The sequence below is a fragment of the Falco cherrug genome, chromosome 2, assembly GCF_023634085.1.
Source record: "Falco cherrug isolate bFalChe1 chromosome 2, bFalChe1.pri, whole genome shotgun sequence".
Lineage (NCBI taxonomy): Eukaryota > Metazoa > Chordata > Aves > Falconiformes > Falconidae > Falco > Falco cherrug.
This window is the reverse complement of record NC_073698.1, coordinates 104,793,532-104,814,829: the sequence shown is the minus strand read 5'-3', so window position 1 is coordinate 104,814,829 and position 21,298 is coordinate 104,793,532. Positions and strand designations below refer to the sequence as shown.

The following is a 21,298-nucleotide window of genomic DNA, read 5'->3' as shown; positions in this document are numbered from 1 at the left end:
TGCTGATCCCAGGCAGAATGAAGTTTTGGGAGAAATTCTCCAGACTGTTTGGCATGTACAAAAATACAAGACATTTGCACAGGACATCAGTACCATAGGTTCCTCACTGTTCTCTCATCACATGTGCTACTACCATAGGTTCCTCACTGATTTCTTCCCATACTTTTTTTTTCAGTCCTTAAAAAAAACTGACTCATCATCACAGAGAAACCTGTTTAAGCTTAATTAAAATGCTCTTAATTTTTCCCTCTGAAAGACATTGAAGTATTTACAGGGGACTCAATTTTTCCTTAAGAGTAATAAAACAATGAGGAAAAGGTGCAGCAAAGTGCTGCTGAATCAAACCACCATGTGTTAACCTGCATTATATTTGATCATCATTCAGTCTGCGTAGTAATAGAGATACAGACAAGAGGGGGGAAAAATAGGGAAAAAAAACATCCTGATATCTGTAATACTTCTTTGAGAGAAATTTTGCACTGCTGCCACTGTCAAATATATTTGAGTGAAGATGATATTTCAGCAATGATATGTCTCAGCTACTTTGTTTCAAAATAAATTTATATCCTACTTTAGTTAGATCTGACATCCTCAAGGGGCTGAATTTGGATCTGGAAGAACATTGTTCTATGCAACAGATAGCTCTCCTATGAGAACAGTGCATTGATGTGATATTTCTGTTAATTAACCTCATATAAGATCTACTTTGGGATTAATGTAGTGTAACTGTACTATTAGTTCCTCTAACCTTCCTTGCTTTGGTGATGGTTTATGTGCTATATCACAGTTCTTTAGAAGATTTCTGGGCTAAGTTTCTGTTGGTGCAGACAATTCAATATGCCAGACATTTCCCCTCTCATTCTACTGTAATAAGATAATATAAACAACCTACCCCTGGACCAGAAAAGCAGCTGGGAATTTTTTGTTGGTTGGTTGGTTGGTTGGTTGTTTTTTTATCGACTTGGATTTATGGTACAATTTATTTCACAGCAAATCTGTCAGATGTTGTTTTCCTATGGTTCATCTTGACAGCATTTAAGATCCTGCAATAATAAATTAAAGTTTTCTCGCTGAAATGCTTACACTCTGAAATAGTATGGACTTCTGCATTTTTCCTACCTGAAATATTTGTGTCGGTTTTTTTCTGTACTGCATTTTTCCTTCAATGTTTTAGATTTTCTTGCAAATTAGAATAATCTATATAATAAAAAATAAGGACATTATTTTTATTGTTACTTAAACTAGGATTCTTGCCACAGAATAGGTTAAACTGAATTTTGCTGTTCAGTAATGTTTAATTCTTTTTGGTTCTTGTGTGCCTTTTTAAGATCTGGTCTACATTTTTTTTTTTTAAAAAAAAAAAAAGTTCCTTACATACCCTGTCATAAAAGTATTTACAATTTTATCTTAAACTCTCTATACAGTATATTAAACCAAAACAACTGCTTATTTCCTCTGTCATGAACTCCTCCACAGGTACCATGTGACTTGCAGCCTACCTTTCTTCTTATAAATGGAAAACACTAAGGTCTGAGCTTATTATTAACATGTGCATCATGTTAATTGACCCCAGGAATACCTGCAGAGTTCACAAGAGAATATTCTAGGTTTTTCCTCTTTGGAGTAGTTCTTCAGAGTCTGCTTCTGAATGTTACCAGTTACTATATGAATAATCCCAGCAAAATCAATCAGTGGACAACATTGTATTCTCCAGATAAAATGTGCAGATACTGTGAAGAGGAAAGCAGTATAAAAACAGAAACAGTAGTTAGAACAGGTAGAAAAAGATGGAAAAAATTAATATCGTACTGTGAAAAAAATAAAGGACTTTAACTTTCAGTATATTTGGGACTTGATATATGCAAATGAATATACCATTGCCATAATTCACACATAGGTATGCAGTGGACCAATTGTTTTCAAATTCAGATACTTAAAGTCCTATGTTTCTTTCAGAATATTATTTGAAATTTTTTATATCTAATTACTTCAGTGGTCATTGAAAATGGTAACCAAAATATCCTTTGTGGCCAGGGCTGTGAGCTATGGACTTCTGTAAAAAGAGTTTCACTTGTATATAGAAAGATGATTAAGCTGATTTTATACTTACATGACAAATATGTACCTTTAAAAAAGCCATGTTTATTAGGTATTCTTTTCCATTCTCAACATTCTCAAAAATGTAAAATATTTAGCAGTCAGTGAAAGTTTTATTACCTATATTATTTTTAAGCCATGCACTCTTGTTACATTTTTGGGACAGTTCCTTAATCTTACTGATTTATTCTAAATATTCTTTTACAATTAGAATATTTAAAGTGTTCTTATCAAGAATGGTTGTTTTCTTTGTTTTCCAGGAGGACATAAATACATTTTTTTCTAAATATATCCACATCATAATATCACTGATACCAAGTAGTCCCAGTTTTTGAGGACATATGCTGTCAGGTTTAGTTGGGTTAGTTCCATAAATGTATTTGTAACAGTAATTGTATCTCGGCACATTGCGCCATGCAGGGGATTCTAAAGTAGACACTGGTTCTTTAAATTCTGCATATACAAGTAATTTTATTAATTTAGATAGGCCCCAGGAGTCACTCAAGTGTTTATAGAACTGGATCCTGAGGTTTTATGTAGTTAACACATTCGTATTTTATTAAGTGTAGTCTCATAGTCATGCTTTTATGTTGTTTAAATTTTAAAAACATTTACAGTAACTCTAATTTTTAGTATGCCCCAAGGTTTATTTTTAGTGAAATTATTCAGCCTTGGAAAGTAATCATGGCTGAAAGGCAAGTCAAACACTGCTACTGTTTGGTTTAGGTTTTAAATTTCATTTTACCATAACAGAATGTTATGTGTTATAATCCTTCTTTTCTCTGAATTCTGTTCTTATTTTCATGATGGTATTTTATTTTTCATGACATGGTTATACTTCATAGTTTGATATTTTTAAACTTCATGAAAATGATAAAGCTAAAATGTGCTGGAAGACACACAATTCTACTGTTGTTTTTTTTTTACAGGAAAGCAGTTATCATGTTTCAATGACAAATTCATGCAAAGTGCTTACAATAGAGTGTGAAATGTAAAAGTTGCTGTTTTTCCAAGATTTGTTAAATCCCTTTAACTGCACATGTAATAGGACCTCTGTCTGTCTGCTGCAGAAAAAAAGAAACATAAATTCTAGTAAATCTGGACTCAAAAGACTAACAAAGAGCACTGACAGAAATAATTATACTTTCATTAAATATATAACTTGAAAAGCAAGTCTAAAGTGACTATTAAAATATTCCTCTATAATGAATAGAACTAGCTCTCTAGAGACTAAGAGACTACTGGCTCTTTTTCAAGACAAGGATCTATATCCTCTTGTAAGATCATACAGCCCCTGCTTTTCTGGGCAAGAGAAATACCAATGTGCTTCAAGTAAAGTCCATCCGATTTACATCCATTCCCTGGTATGAATCTCACATCTGGAGAGCTCATCACAGAGCTGGCAAAAATCAAGCGAGCAACTGCTGTAGAGAGAGTAAAAGGAAGCTTTCTTGTAAAGGCTGGATAATGGTCCAAGAACTCTGTGTGGATTGAAGTTTCCAAGTGCATATTCAACATTGATATTAGTAATATACGGTATTATGGTGTATGTAATATGCAGTAATATGTTGTGTTTCCATAAAGGATCCTGGAATCCAACGTCCTTTTCCTGGATTTTGTTTCTAGATTTGTTTCAGAAACAATATTCTTAGTATTTGGTTGCAACACCAGTATTCTTAGTACTATACATTTATTTTATTTTATTTTATTTTTAGCTAGTTCTTCCCCATTTTCTGCTTCTGATGGCATCTCCAGGTAGAATCAGAGAGAGGTTCAGGCAATGTGAAAGATTGCTGCAAGGGATTCAGACTTGATTTCTGAAAGCATGTCCTAAGTTCAAACCTATTTTCTTCCCAAATAACTTTGTTGTTGTTGTTATAACTGAATATGCATTTCCATACACCTCCTCACAATTATGTACAAGCACATCTAACTCACTTTCTAGTCCTTAGTAGATAACTCAGAACTCTTCCTTTCATCATCATACCCATCATCATTTTTGGTCTTGAATACATTGTTGAACCGCTAGAGCACAAGAACGAGTAATTCACCACTTAGGTGCATGTAGTTGCATCTAGGAGCATAGGCCAAGGATGGTTGATACTTCTCTCCGTGAAGGAAAAATGACAAGTTATGAACTGTATGGAAGTGGCTTAAATGGGCATCAGATGGATGCTCATTGTCAGCTAGGAGGAAGGAAATTCCCATAATTATTTGCTAGATTCATGTCTCTTGTGCTCACCATCTGAACATATATCAATTCCCATCAAGGTTCTTAATTGTTGCCTATAGCTTCTGTAACACTGATATTAAATTCCTTCAGAATTTAGACTTGCTCTGTCACAACAATGTTTTTATGCAGGTGGAAAAAATAAATGTTAAAAAAAAAGTACTATTAGCACTCAACAAGAAAGCTAAGGTTGGATCCACTAGACTTATTAGAAAATGGGACTTGTAAATTGCAAATGAAGCAAATTATGAAATTTCCTGACTTTTTTTTTTTTTTTTAGGTTTATTGCTTCATCAAATTTTGTTCCCATATTTTTGTGTTTCCTTTTCTTTAGCAATGGTTGTTCTCAGCAATTTGGAACCAAATACAACATACGAAATCAAAGTAGCTGCTGTAAATGGAAAAGGGCAAGGAGAGTACAGCAAAATTGAGATCTTTCAGACCTTACCTGTCCGTAAGTAATACTTGTGCTATTAAATGAAAACGTAAATTATTATTACAATATATTATCTCCAGATCAGCTAATTTAAAGTTCTGTTTCACTGTGGATAATATGTTTTATATGTATACACTATTTCCCAGTGTATAACATCAGTCTTTACATTGTTTCTCAGAAATCATATTTTGTTCCTCTTATTCCATCCCCCACCCCACCCACCCCCCACCGGATAGTATGAATGAACTTAAATTGGAGAATTTATCCTATGTTTTTGACACGTAGACAAATCTTTGTCTTACATTCAAGAGCACAAACCATGAAAGATATTAGATTAAGGAGTTTTTCTCATTTACACTCAGGGTATTATAGACATCTGTGAGAATGAACTAGCCCATTCTGGAGACATTTCTTCAGCAAACTATGCTGCCGCAAATTTTGCAATTATCAAACCTGAAACAGAAATCTTAATCTATGGAAAAGTTATGAGAATAAATTGTTTTAATTATGATTACATGCAAATCATAAATGCTATGGAGTCAATTCTATATTTGTAGTAACCTTTATATACAAGAAATTGAGATTTAAATATCAGGGCTAATGAAAAATATTTTTCTCAGATTACTTTTACACAGAAACAATAATAAATAAATCAAACAGAAAGGGAGACGAAAAATAAAGGAAGTACCGGATGGCACTGTATAGTGCTTAAACAGGTATACAAAAATACATCAGCAACTATTACCAGACTAGTCTTTCATAAATCTGTTGCAACTGAACTGTTTTCTGAGTAGGGCATTACTCGGTATAGTTAACAATACTGGCAATAATGGAATTAACAAGAAAAGTCAAGGGACTACAAAGAACACAAAAATATTTCTGTGCTATTGTATTATGTTGATATCGATATATTTCTTCTGTCTCAAACTGGTAACTTGGCAGCTTTCGAATTTCTTTTTTGCTTAAACCATAAATATATTGAATGACAGATAAAAAAAATTGCCGTTACTCATACGGAACATTATACCTGATAGAAAAATTATAGAAACTGATAGAAATCATATATATGTTATCTGGTAGAAAGCTAGGCAAGTTCTATGTTGAGAACTAAGTCAGTTTATCTTTGGACAAGGGATAAACACAAACATTACAAATATTTCGGAAGGAACTGTATCTTTCTGGGTGAATGCAAATTTACAAACATTTTGAAGATAAGAAACTTCAGTATGACATGTTCATTTAAGATCTGATTTAAAGCTTTATAATAAGCATTGCATATAGAAATGATAATTTGTGAATTTTGATTAGCAAATGGCTTAGGCTGGCTATTAACCCTTCAGTTTTATGTTTAAGATTATTTTTATCCTTTCATTGCAGAGAAAATTATTTTTACTTTTAGAATTTTTTTCTTTACGTTAATTCTTAATATAGACTATTCTGAAAATATCTAGTTTTTTCTTGGCACATTTATTGATAAGTTAATTTACTTAATATCTGTATTACAATATAGATCTCACACAAGGAACTAAAGCTCATGCTTAATGTTAAGGATGCTTTCCTGTAAAATAGCGTTAATCTCAGACTTCAGTGTGAGTAGCAGGTTACCAGTTTTGCTGAACTGATGGCTAAATAATTTCTGAAGTAAATTACATTTGAAATTGTCAAACATTGGAAGGTGTGAAAGAAACAAATATACAAATATTTTTCTCATACTTTATGTAATTTTGTTTCCTTGTGTGAGCTAATTAATATACATTAGAACATACTTTAAGCAAAATATTTAACACACGTATTAAGGTTGTTCTGCAGTTTTTGGAAGGCTCATGTTAAAGATTTTGATTAATAAATGATGGACAAGTTCCCAGGTGTAATTTATGACTTATTGCTAAATTATCATCTACTTTTTTTTCCCCTTGTTTAGGGGAGCCAAGCCCCCCTTCAATTCATGGACAACCGGAAAGTGGCAAGAGTTTTAAACTTAGCATAACTAAACAAGATGATGGAGGTGCCCCCATTTTGGAATATATTGTCAAATACAGAAGTGTAAGTATTTCAGTTAATCACAGTAGGTGGGGTTTGCTTAGTAATATTTGCTTGTAGTGTAGAGAAGACTGCTGATACAATTTGAAGTGTAACAAAATGGTTTACATACTACAAAAAGAAAAGACGATATAGTATAGTATGTTTCCTTTTGTGACTAGGTTGCTAATGCCAGATTATAAAATAAATAAAAAATAAACAAACAAAACAACAAAAAAAGAAAGAAGAGCACCCTGTTCTTCCTGTAGGTATAACTGAAAGCTCATTCTAACAAGAACAGTATATTACCTGTTTTGTTACATGGTAAAGAAATATTCATGTTCAGCTCCCAAAAGTGCAGTAAATTAGCAGACGTTAAAGTTACATAATTATGGGTTGTTTGAACATCAAATTATTAACTTGTTACGTATGCATCTGTATTGGTAGATAGCATCCTAGAGCTAGAAAGCTGTATTCCAGTGTTCCATATTAATTTTAAATGAGATTAATTATATGATTACATATCATATTTTCTGTCTTCCCAGATTCCAAGGCTCAGCTTGAAAAAGCCAAATAATTGGCAAATTGTTAGTACTTTCATACGTTTCAGTGTACATATCAGTTATTTTTAACAGCCATTGTGCAAAGTTCATTGGACTGCTTTCTGGCAAGTTTAGAAAATAGGCCTTTCTGCGATGTGTAATTAATTTTTCTGTGAAAATAAAATGGTGGAATTTTTTTATTATTAAAGGAGATAAATATATCCTTCCTTTCCTGATATGCTGTGTTTAGAAATTATTCAGTTGAAGAAGGAACTATAGAGCTGGCAAAAGCAATGGATTCAATTCTGAACCGTGCATTTTCTAATAATTTCTTTGTGTTATTTTAGGAAGATTATACAACTTTTAGCTGACTAGGGCCAGTAAACAGACATTTTACTAGAGTGTAACAGCAGATTTACATGTCCGTTTTGAGACTCTAAAAGAGATTGGGAATGTAACATCAGATATTAAACTCATTAAACAGAAGGCAGCGAGGTCTGCATTGAACAGAAATAAGCAATCTTTGAGGAATTAAATGTAGAACCTATTTCAGTGTTCCCAAAAAGGAAAAGCCATTTCCTTATTTTGTAATAGTTTTTGTCACATTTCCTGATGGTTCATATATTGTAACATTTTGATGGTAGCTCTAGGATTATCCAAGTACTAAACCTGGCATGTAAAATGGTTTTCCTAAGGTAAGTATAACCAAAGAAGATTGATAGCTCCAAATGGATTGAGAATACTTTGGTAGATTAATAGTAGCCTGAGGGAATAACCAGCAGTTATTCTGATATCAGTGATCCCTAAATCTTAATTGACCTTCTTAGATAACTCAGTCCAGTGAGTACAATTGGCATAGAAGAAAAGTAATTGTGAAGAAGAGAGAGACTAGGAAAATATGCAATGCAAAATACAATGAAGTTTTGTGGAATTGAACTTCCCAGTTAGATTACAATGCCTCTAAGTATTTATAATTGAAACGATAAGAAAATAAACTGTTTGCCTATAATATATGCATGCAGTATATAGAGTTTATGGAGTATTGCGTCCAGTTGTGGGCTCCACAGTTCAAGAGAGACAGAGAACTACTGGAACGGGTTCAGTGGAAAGCCATGAAGATGATTAGGGGGCTGGAGCATCTCCCTTATGGGGAAAGGCTGAGAGAGCCGGGCCTGTTTAGTCTGGGCAAGAGAAGACTGAGATGGGAGCTTATCAATGTATGCAGACATCTTAAGGGCGCGTGTCAGGAGGCTGGGGCCAGGCTCTTTTCAGCGGTGCCCAACGACAGGACAAGGGGCAACAGGCACAAACTGCAACACAAGAAGTTCCATTTAAATATGTGGAAGAACTTCTTTATACTGAGGGTGACGGAGCGGTGGAGCAGGCTGCCCAGAGAGGCTGTAGAGTCTCCTTCTCTGGAGACATTCAAAACCCATCTGGACGCAATACTGTGCGACCTGCTGCAGGTGAACCTGCTTTAGCAGGGGGCTGGACTGGGTGGTCTGCAGAGGTCCCCTCAACCCTGACCATTCTGTGATTCAGTGAATTTAATCTGCTCTGTGATTTAAGTATGCAAAGTGATTTTGGATCTATCCTGAATATTTTTGGAAACCTGATTTTGATCTAGTTTTTTGACTGAGGTACAATATTGTACTTTAAAAGATTGCTTTTCATGTGTATTATTGAAAGATAAATGTACAGTTTAAGCAGTAACTGGAAACCTAATAGGTTTTCTGAAGTAGATAGGTTTTACTTGGACCTCAAATCTTTATCTCCTTAAGCTTCCAATTGAAAAAGCTATTTGACTAAATTAAAGGGCTTTGCACAACTAAAAAGCACAATCATTTTTTGTGGTTTAATCAGAATGAATGGATGCTATTTAAAGTTCTTAATTATCTGTTGACTGCTTCTCTTCTATCTTCCCCGTTGGTTGTATTTAATCAGCTTTCCTATAACTCTTGCCAGCCTCATTACTGGCACCTGGACCAATGTATTTGCTTGCATGTTTAAAGAGCATATTAGATAACAAGCTATATATCAGTGGCATTTTCTTCTTTGTGTTTCATAACAGCTTATGTGTTATTAAGAGGCAGTTCCCTCATATTTAAGTTTTATACAGTTTTGTTTTGTTTTGTTTTTTAACTGGGTGAGCAGCCTTTAAGATACTATAGCAATATTATAGCCTGGTTTAGGGCAACTGATGAGTTTCATTTTTCTGGAAATCACATTTCATTCCATCCAGTATTGCTTTCCTAACATCAGTTTATTCATGTCACAGGCAGGACTTACTAACTAATCAGATAATAAGAAGCTTTATATTTTGTACTGTATTCCAGAGAAGTAGGTAATATGCAATTGTTTATGAGTAGCAGCCTCAAATTGGTTCACACTTGCACGAAGTAAGTCAAGACAGTCTTATAAAGCTTCACTGATGGAGTCTGAAGCTGGTGGCATACATTGAGTTCAAAGTTACCTGAGGAAAGAATAGGAGGAGAAAGCGAAAGACAAAGAAAGACTGTTCCCCTTTAACCAGCCAGGAAGAGCAGTGATGGGGATCTCTGATGCAGGAGGTGACAGCCCAACTACATATCTTGTAGTAACTTTAATTTTAATGGGGACTGACTTAAGCTCCCCTATGTTTGTCTGTGCTTATGGTACTCTTCAAGTTGTCTGGGGAACATATGTTGAGATGCTGCTGTTCCACAGTGGATGTTGAGCTTTATGCATGTAAATTATTGGGGAAATGGGTACCGAGTTTGTAAATGGCTATTACCTGCTGTGTTATTTACTACGTACTATAGTAGTAAACTAAAAGCTAGAGGGGAGGGTTGAAGAGATTATACAGACTAAGGGGAAGGTGGGGAGGTAAGGAGGGCCAGGAAGAAGGAGCACTTGGGATACAGGGGACAGACTACCACAGCACCTCACGACAGGTGAGTGACCAGGCACAGACCTGCAAGAGAAAGGCGGGCTCCAAAGCAGCCTTTGGAAGGTATTAGCACAGGTTAAGCTTAGCACCAGAAACAGCATGCAAGCAGTGTGTGATCACCATACAGGAATAATCGCTATATGATTATGATGATCACAAGCCAAAGTTTGTGCTGACCACTCAAGTGCATTTTGACTGTGATGGATATTACGCAGCTGCATGTATTGCAATTGTGAATTTGTGCTGGTACATAATGTTGCCTACTGTTCCCTGCAAATATCTATCACTCTTTTATCTTGAAAAGATTTGTTCCCAGCCTTCAGATATTATTTTAGTACCATATTCTGAATTACTTCATAAGGGTTAAAAAGCAAGTGTTGAAATAAGCTTCTTAAGTGACTAGAAAAGGGAATTCTGTTTCTATACTTTCAGGACATAGAATGCCAACAGTAAGCTAGAATAAAAAAGGGGGAGAAGATAGATTTAATTTTTCCCTGGCAGGCCAATTTTCAATAAAAATTTGGAATTAGAATTAAATAATAAAAATATCCATCTTTATGGTTATGAACTTTTAGGTAGAAGCAAGAAAAAAATACTAAAATCCTAGTTTGAAAAACAATAACAGTATTTAACTTACCTTTTATGTTCATACTTATGTTTGGAGGAACTGTTAGAGGAGCAGTTAGTTTTTGCAGGCCTAAAAGTTGTTCACCATGTTGACCTGTGACAGTGTTAGTATTAATGCTCTGAATTTTGGCAGTGATGAGTTTTTGATTGATATGCTATGTGCTTCACTCTTGTGTGACTGTGTCAATGGAGGACTGTGTTCATTTTTGCTCCTTTATGATAGGTTCTAGAACAAACCTCTGCAAATATGAATCATTTAAAAAAAGTAGTTTCTCATTTACTCCCACTCCGAGATACCTACCATAAAACATTTAAATGTTTTTGCATCTCCAAGTTCCACTTCACCTGCCAGTTCCTTGGACTTTCTCTGCATTTTAACACTATGTACATTATTCACCATTTTGTGCTTTGTTCGGTATTTGTCTTATATTAACCAGACCTACAAAGCATCCTTATGTAATGAATACTTGTGAAGTCACTGCTTTAAAATATCAGATTGTCTTCTGTGAGGATTTCTTGATATTTTTTCCTGCCAGCTTTCAAGATAGTGTGGCATCTCTGCCCGCTTTTTATCGTAGGGATCACCATAATAACAAGTCTGTCTGAACTGAACTTTCAGCACAACAATTTAGGGAAGATGGAGAATAAGGGGAAGGGTTGAAAGGGGTTAATCACTTTTCCTCACTTTTTATGAGTTCCCAAAGAATGTGATCTTGGGTGGGATGTAAAATGAACGTTAGAGAGATGTTATTTTCTAGACTAGTGAATAGGTGCCTAAACAGTGGATTGGCTTTACTTCCACTGTTGTTAGAGGTGCCCTCAGTTTTGAGAGGCAGCCAAGTCCTGGTAGACTAGAATTTCACACTTCTTTGTTTACTCTTTTTTTTTGTCAGGGTATTTAGGTGCTTAGGTTGCTCACAGCTGTCTTATAAATCTAGCTCTTGGACACTTCTGAGATAAAATTGGCTGATGCTTGCATTTAAAGCCAATGTGCACACAAGTTAAGATTTTTTTTGTTGTTGCGTTTTTTGAGTGGTGAGGTTTTTGGTTTGGGATTTGTTTTGGGTTTGGGTGGTGTTTTTTTGTAGTGTCATTAGTCTCTGGTATTGTCACAGGTTTGTTTCAAGCAAGGACTTATACTGGGAAGCGGACAGTGTGAACCTAAGGCTTAAGAGTGATGGAAGCGGGCAGTTAACAGTCCCAGAAATTGCCAGTCTCACAGCATCAGTGACCTTCTGTAAAGGAGTATTTCTGCGTTATATGAAACAAAATGAAATGCAAATAAAGGAACAGTTTAATCTCTAAGGTTGCAGATCTAATTACAATTTCTGAAAATGTGCATTTGTTGGTGGATGTTAATGATAAAACTGCTAATAGTAAATGATTGTTGAAGACATCTATATTAACTCACCCATGAAATTTGACTGTAGTTTGTGATTTAGAAGCTTCTTTCATGTGTTGTAGAACACTGTGCATATGTAGAGCTTTCTGTACGTTTTAAGCAGTATTAATAGCAGAACAGCCTAATAAAGTTTGGAGTGTTCTTTTCCAGTTCTACTTTCTGCTCAGCTACCAATTAAAGGGTCTTCACACTAACAGGGAGATTTGTAGGAAGATTTAACTGACAAGATTCTTGTTTTGTGTTCTCATCCCTCTCCATTTCTGCACTAATAGTAAAATAAATCTGGACTCATTACTGAGCTCTACTTCGTAAAAAGTATGTGAAAAAGGGTGTGAAATAAGAGCTATAATGAAGGACATTGCAGTTACTTTCTTTTTTTCTTTAAGATGCCAAAAGCAGACTATTCTGGAAGACTTCATCTGTTTGTCTTTAGCAGACAACTTGCTTTCCAGATACATTCTTTATTCTTCTTACTCCTAACTTGTGTTTGTCACTCTTCGTAAAACATTTTGTTGTCTTTGAGCTCAGAGCTTAGACTTCATTTCATTTATCTCAATCCACCCAGGTGGCTTCAGTTGAAACTTTTCACTTATTCTTATGTCTGCAGAAGAGCAGCCTCATACAGAAACCATTATAGTTTTCCTTCCAAATCTTAAGCTCTTTGTATTCATCACATATAATTCTATAGGATTGTCATGGTTTAACCCTGGCTGGCAACCAAGCACCATGCAGCCACTTGCTGACTCCCCCTCACCCAGAGGGATGGGGAGGAGAATCAGAAAGGAATGTAAAACTCAGGGGTTGAGATAAGAACAATTTAATTGGAAAAACAAAAGCTGCACATGCAAGCAAAGCCAAACAAGGAATTCATTCACCATTTCCCATGGGCAGGCAGGTGTTCAGCCATCCCCAGGAAAGCAGAGCTCCGTCATGTGTAACGGTCACTTGGGAAGACAAATGCCATAATGCGGAATGTCCCCCCTTCCTTCTTCTTCCCCCAGTTTATATACTCAGCATGATGTCATATGGTATGGAATACCTCTTTGGCTAGTTTGGGTCACCTGTCCTGGCTGTGTCCCCTCCCAAATTCCCGTGCCTCTCCAGCCTTCTCGCTTGCAGGGCCCAAGAAACTGAAATGTCCTTGACTGAGTGTAAACATCACCCAACAACAACCAAAACCATCAGTGTCCTATCAACCTTGTTCTCACACCAAATCCAAAGCACAGCTGTGCACCAGCTGCTAAGAAGAAAAAAAAACACTGTATCCCAGCTGAAACCAGGACAAGGGTTTTTTCAAAATATACTTATATATCTGCTTGCAGTGCTGTCTCTTCCACCTGCAGGAACCATATTAGCCTAAATCTTTATTTTCCAATTCAGTGTATTTTTTTTTCTCTTGTGATTCTGAACACCTTTGGAATTCCCCAGTGTATTCATGTGGTTGTATGTGCACACACCAAGACCATGTGTGGATCTTCTGATTTCTATTATGCTGATATTCTTTGGAATCTAGGTGTATTATTATTTTTTCTAACTACTCTCAAACCTCAACAATTTAAGCAGCCATTAAAATATGTTGCTGTGTAACATTATTATTCCTAATATTACTAAGAAGCATATGCATATCGCAATCAGCATTAATCCATTTTATTTTAGAAGCCCCATACAAAAATATATTTTGTAAAGGTAGTTTGATATAGTGATAAGTGGGTTCAGTCAGTGAAATGTAAATGTAGGGGGATTCGCTCAGTGGCATGTCAGATGATTGCAAGAGAGACTATCCATGTGGATATGGGAAGATATCCTGGACAGAAAATACCAGTTTCACTGTATGATGAGTAAACTATTTTTACTCCAGTGTATCTAGGTTTTTTCATTATTTCTATTGTGACTACCATTCTGATGTTTTTCATTGGTCTACTGCTACACCAGGTAGGCATTTTCACCTTGCTGCAAATGTTTCTGAAATGTTTTGTTGCTGTATTTTAATCATTCCCAGGACTGTCATCTGTCAGTACCCATGTCAGTACAGAAGAAGCAAGGAAGAGGTTAAGAAAAGGTGAAGTTAGTGTGGAAAAAACATCACACTCAGCACTGATAGCAAATAATTCACTGCAACAGTGCACATAAGGGACTTTAGTCTGTCACTCTATTTTCTGAACACTGGAGTAAAAAAAAAAAAAATCCAACTCCCAAACACACATAAGGAGCATGATTGGGCCCTGACTGTCTAATTTAGATGCTATTTTCTTTGGCACTTGTATCAGTCAAGAGCAAGATGCTTCAACAAAGAGCCTAAATATAAGCTGCTGAGAAGCCTAATAGTCTGCAGCAAAAAGTTATACTTCCCTGTTATGGAAGGGTTTTTTTCCTAGAATTGTTACGGCCACTGACTGCGTCTGAGTTTTTGTATAGGTTGGATGGGTAGGATTTGCCTCTCAGCCGTAGTTCTTGCCACTTTATTGTACATCAGTATTTAGTAAGAATAGGACTGCGTGGATTCTTACTGTTAGTGATACTCTATTAAACAAGATGGGGTTTGTGTTTGACAGTATATATTGTTTTATCCTTTTAACCTATTAGTTTTGTAATTCTCATTTGTATCAAGAATAATTAAATATATTATGCACTAGAAGGAGAAATTACAAAGGCAAGTGTTCCAGATCTATGAAATGGCAGAATTAAGGTTGCAACTGAAGTCATCATTTGTTGCCTTTGCAGCAGTGTCTTAGATAAATATCTGAATTATTAGAACTCTTGTTTTTTTCTCTGGAACACCGTCTTAATGATTTACATCTATGCTGTCACCAGCGTAGAGGTAGGACTGCATACTTTCTCAATGGTGTTTATGTCATTGCACTCAGCCTGGTTTGCTAACTAACTATAGTACCACATATTTCTGCAGTTAGTGTATATTTTTCTTTCTCTAACTAATGTATGATATAAGCACAGCTTGCATTCATGAACAATTCAAGTTTGGGTTTAATGGCAAGTTTATTTTAAAGAACATTGATCAAAATATAATTGTAACATCTATATAAAGTAAACCTTTTACAGAATTTATTCTTAGCAGCATTTGTAAATAATTATCCTGCTGTTCCCCAAGGCAAACAACAGAATTTGAGCAAAGCATAAATTGAAGCCAAAAGGTTAAAAGGGATTGCTTAAAAAACACCTAAATCCACATTGTGGAAACTGATTAGGGGTGGTCAAAATTATAAAAAGCCTAGAGTACCCAGAACTCCATAATTAGATTATTTGAATATTCAAAACCTCTGTAAATGAAATTTCATAAATTTTGTGCATCATGTAGACACATAGTTTAGACAAATAATACAAGATTTTTTGGGAATTTAAACCAATATTTGCATCTTTACAGAAAGATAAGGAAGACCAGTGGCTAGAGAAAAAAGTGCAGGGCAGTAGAGACCACATCATCTTAGAGCACCTTCAATGGACCATGGGTTATGAAGTACAAATTACAGCTGCCAACAGACTGGGTTATTCTGAACCAACATTGTATGAATTCAGCATGCCACCAAAGCCCAACATTATTACAGGTAAGTTAATTTTAGAGTGTTCTTTCTAAGAATTATATTGTTATTCATAGTACACTAATGTGTGTAGCAGAACATACAGTAACTGAAGTAGTCTTGAACTGACAAAGCCCAGGATCCCATACTCTATCCAAAAACTTGATTCAAAACCCTTAAATGGGACCTCATTTCCCACTTTTAGTAATAAACTCATTTGTAAGTGCAGAACAAAGATTGAATCTTCAACTCAGGTGATGACGGTTAACAAGAAATACAGTGTTTAAGATACACCTGCTGTACATTTTTAAGTTGCCTTGTACTGCCTGTTTGTCTGTTGTAAGCAATTTAGTGGCCAGAATTCTTGATTACAGTCCGATCTCTACATGTGCATTAAGACACGCAGGTAATAAAGGTATTTTAGCGTCCGATAAGGTCAAGACTTCAAATAGTCCTGTCGAGATACTGTCTTACTGATTCACCCTAACACGGTCAGCATGCAGCCTTCTGTTAGGCCTGTTTACAAGCTTTGAAATCTATAGAAATGTTGTTCATATTTTTAAGTGTGTAAGTAGGAAGGTTTGTGATTTTTTTTTTAACAGGAAAACTGCATAGTAGTTAAGAGTGAGTGTGTCTCAATAACTAACCTATCAAATTTTAATGCTTCCCAATGTAAAGTTATATTTTGGTTCATCAATGCAAAATTATTTCATTTGCAATAAACTTAAAATATAATGGTAATTTCTGATATATTACAGGTATTTTTTATTTTTCTGAAGTGAATGTTATGAGGAAGAGATTTAAAATTTTTAATGTAAATTATGAGTTGATATCTTTAATAATTAATTCCAAGTTAGATGTGTCATCATTACATTGTAAAAACAGGTGCAAAATCCTCTAACAGTATTTTCTGTATGCTCTATCTTAAACTATTAGAGTATTAGAATCAAATCAAAATCTCACCAAACAAATGTAATATCCAATATATTAAAATGTAAACCATATAAATACCTGTGTTTCTACCTCAGCATCTGACTAGCGTCAATCTCAGTAAAGTGGCAAAGAGTTTGAATGAGTCATAGACTATTGTGTCATTGGAAAAATTTGAAATAACTAATTTTTTTCTGTCTATTAAAAGTTTTCCTCAAATATATTTTCAGGGAAATTATCTCAAGATCTGTGCAAAGTTATTTTTTTTAATATCCCATAGTAATTTGTTGATATTGGAATCATTGTTACTTGCATCTGTTAATTAATTTCTTAATTCATTAATAGGTTCAGATCCAGTTCTAATACAAATATTTGGCTTATGCACTTGAATTGCAGTAGGAAGGGTTGATTTGCACCTTGATTGAAATTCAGAGCCTCAGTAGGTCCTGTGTACTTGTTTTTAGCAGATAGTGCCCTGTGATTACCATCATTCAGGAAGAAAATTTCACTACATGATCAAAAAAGAAAAGGGTAAAAGAAATGTAAGAAAGCTTGTCCCAAGTAAACAAAAATATTTGTCAAGTAGAAAAACAGATAAAACCTTGCTTAGGCAAATGGAAGGGATAAGCCATTTTTCAATTTTCTGTATTTGAAACACAAATCTTACTTGTTTTGCAGTGCACGCTTAACTCCAACCTGTTATAATTAAAGTGTTCCGTATTACTGCCACAGATGCTGTAACTGAGAGAAACATGATATGCCTCTGTAAATGGTGATGTAGGCGACCTCTAGACATTTACGTAAAAAGCAGCTTAATTAATCTAGTTTCCAAAGATAGATAGATTGTTTCTGTTTGAACACAGTTTTATAGGTATTTAGGGGCTTTTTCCATTCAGTGCTCCCCCATAACCTCTAAGTAGTAGTAAGAAGTCTGTTACACTATTTAACACCAGGCCTTCTTTATATGAATCGTTATTGCAATTATGATTGTGGAACTAATTAGTTTCCTTGACAACTGTTTTTGCAAAGCCTGAAAAGACTGTGAAATTCCCATCATAAGAATATTCTGTAGGCAATTTTTGAAAGTATGTCAAAAGGCACTTAGAATCAGTGCAGCATTATGTTCATATCCATGAGTCAGTATGTTTATCTTGTTTTGAAATAGCATAATATTATTGCAATATAATATATATAACACTTTGTTGCAAAAGTATGAACCTACTCTTTCAAAACCTGATAGATAACGTGTATAAAATGCTTAACTTTGAGCAGAGTAATTCTTCTATCAGTTGGTCAACTCGGATGATGCACTGTTTGTCTGCTTTGAGGCTTAGGTGTTGGCAGCTCGGCATCCACTGCTAGGTCCAAAGGACGTAGGCAACAAGAATGAAATTAGGTAGACTTTTGAACTAAATCTTCATCACCTATCCTGTGCTTACTTAACAGCCTCTAATGACTGAAATTTGATTCCCAATTATTCATATAATTATTAGAAAAGTTGCTAGGACTCATGAAGGTCTTCATCAGTGTGTGCCCAGATCTATGGCATTTCAGCTGAACTGCATTTCTGTCTTGCTCTAAATGTAATTAAAAACCAAAGTATCTGTAGATCCTATGTATGCAATCTCATGGATACTATTTATCCAAGAGAATTTTGGGATCCCCTAAGTATCATAATGGGTAATTATACCTAACACACTATTCTGGTGAAAATGTGTGCCATCTAATGCAATAAATCAGAGACCTGGAGAGAGATGGAGGCAAGGATACATTTGGTGTCCTTTGATAAGTGCTTACCAGGGAAATGGGAGTGATTACAAGAAATAAAACTTTGGTTCTGATTGCTGCAGAAGGTGCTTGGTTGTGCTTTCGAAAGCCATTGGATATAAGGCAGAAGTAGTAATCCCTGAGGGCAGGGACTGGAAGCCAAAACTCTACTTATGCGAATAAACATCTCCTGTGGGCACTGAATCCACAACTTCTGTTTGCTAGGGAAGTGTGCAAGTACCAGCTCCTGGCTGGCAGTCAGGTTCTATCATAACACGATATGATATTATTCCGTTAAGAGTCTTAGGTCTAGGAAGGAGCTTGAGACAGCGAATTGCTGTCTGGGATCAGTGAGATGTATAAATAAGACAGACGTTCCTTTAAATTTTCATATGGTTGGCCTCAGCAGCCTCCAACTACAGATGTACTTGATTTTCTAATTTCTGCTCCTAGGCCTACAACACAGTCTTCATTCACTGAATCACTCAAATTTAAGATTAGTTCCTCAGAATTTGTAATCCTTTTAGTAAAGGTTGCCTGGTTTTCTGAAGGGTTTACCAAAGGAACCTTGTACTGAGTTTGAGAAACACTCAGCAAACCAACTTCTTGACAACTTTGTTTTGAATACACTTAAAAGACTTCGCATTAAGTAAATATATGTATAAATATATTGATGTATGTGTATACAATATATACACATTACTGTACATTATTGTATATTTAATTTTACTTCCTACTTTTTTGAGTTATTCTTTTCAGTCAGTAATTTCATCTTTGTATTTCACCTTTTTGTTAGGCATATGAGCATCTATTTCAAAATCATGCTTTGAAGTAAGAGTGATGTAGTATTTTATGTATTCCAAAATCTCACTAGGGATGTTAGTTGCGAGTACTTGCAGGCAGATGCAACTCTACCATTGGTGTACTTGCCTCTGACTGAAATCTTTATCAGATGTTAAGTACTGCTTTGTGATATTTTAGAACATTTTGTTCTGCTTCTCCATAGTGTTAAGCTGCTTCCAGTCCAGTAAGAAAAAGGGGATTCTCAAAGGAGCTGTGTGCCTTAGCTATTAGCTCTTAGCTCTTTATCAACGTTAGGACAGTGCAGACTAGCGTCTGCAGACATAGCAAACCCTCTGACTAGGTGTCACTTGGAACAGCTGAGCTCCATCAGAGCTGACACCACTGCCCATTTTTATGGGCCTATTTACTCTTTCTCAGAAGACCAGAGATAGAGAACCTGTCTTTGTACTGTTCAGCTGGTACAAAAGTGTCCAAATCAGCTGTCATTCTTAACCATTACTAGTGCAACCTGCAAACACATCTACATTAAATTAATCTTAAAAGAAGATGAAATGGAAGGTGTTAAAAGAGGATGTTTTCTGCAGGTGTTAGATATCTCTTCAGAAATTAGCAGCAGAAGATTTATGCAGGTGCTGCCTTCCAAAGGCTTTTATCCAGTCAGTGCTGTTTCTCTGGAAGGCAAGTAGATATATTAAAAATGGTTGCAAGTTGTGTTTTATCATAAGGGGTTTTTTCTTCATTATAAATTCATGACTTAGAGCAACAGTGGGAAAATGAGAAAAGCATTTGGGGATAATTAGAAGCCCTTAGACCTATTTCTCTCACTTTGTGATGTTGGTTGGTTTGGTGTTTTTAACTTCCAAGACTGCATGAACTGTGAGAATATTTTTTTTTATTAACATCCTTGAAATAATTTTAATCCTTGATGCATCTCATTTACTTTTTTTTCAATGCATGTGTGTCATCAGTACTTAAAATCATAGAGTAATAGGCAGAGGGACAATCTGTGGTATTTTCTCTCATCTTCACTAGTAGTAAAGATAATGCTCTTGATGCCAAGCATGATTTTTATCAGTAGTTTTTACAAAAATGCAGTATTAGGATCTCCAGTGGTGTCAGAGTGAATGAAAAATAAAAAGAACTCTTAACTATGCTTCAGGTGTCTGTGTGTATAAGTGTATTTGAATTTGTGTATGTGCATTTTATGATGTATTAAATAGACAAAATAGGACTTTTGAACTACACACACAGGGTTTTGTTAGAATAGAAGCTGGGATAATGAGCTTTTTTCATCCAGAAACTGAAAATGACTAAGTACAGAAAAATAGAAATAAGTGTCCGTGGTGCTCAAAATTTTCTTTCAGGGAAAGTCTTTTTCTTTCATTTTGCTCTCAGTTAAGCAATTAATTGACTTTTTTTGGGTAGAAATAAATTCTGATCTCATCTGTGTAGCTGGTTTAAGTTTTTGTTCTTGTCATGTTTTGCTGCTAAACAACAGACACTTGCTGCAGGTGTTCTCCTTGTCTCTCATATCCCTTCACCCTGATACATGAAGCTGCCAGAGACTCTCCGGGGCACAGTCTCCCTAGCTCTGAAGGGAGGCACGACCTCCCTTTTCTCCAGAAAGGTTGACTTGACCCTGACAACGCATCAGCTAAGAGAAGCCAAAAAGCAGCCGCCTTCATTCTTGTTCTGTACCCCACCACAAAAACACGTGGTATTTTTTTACTTACCAGAACTATGAATCAACTTTCATTCTGAACAGTTCTTGTGTCCTTTGAAGTATCAGCCCATTTCTCCAGCCTTTTGCGGTCTGTCTGGATGGCAGCACAACCATCTGGTGTATCAGCCACTCCTCTGAGATCTGTGTCATCAGCAAAGCTGCTGAGTGTATGCTTTGCCTCATCATCCAAATCATTCATGATGTTGAACAAGACTGGACCCCATGTTGACCCCTGGGGTACACTGCTAATCACTGTCCT

The 21,298-nt window shown here is 35.5% G+C and overlaps 1 protein-coding gene across 1 annotated transcript in view; it reads left to right on the top strand.

Moving 5' to 3' along the window:
* NCAM2 (neural cell adhesion molecule 2) overlaps positions 1-21,298 on the top strand; it is a 305,227-nt gene that overhangs the window by 251,192 nt on the left and 32,737 nt on the right. The window contains exons 13-15 of the mRNA XM_055703179.1: positions 4,662-4,781; positions 6,685-6,806; positions 15,662-15,842. Of these exons, the coding sequence (XP_055559154.1) occupies positions 4,662-4,781; positions 6,685-6,806; positions 15,662-15,842 (423 nt within the window). The remainder of the gene's footprint in view (positions 1-4,661; positions 4,782-6,684; positions 6,807-15,661; positions 15,843-21,298) is intronic.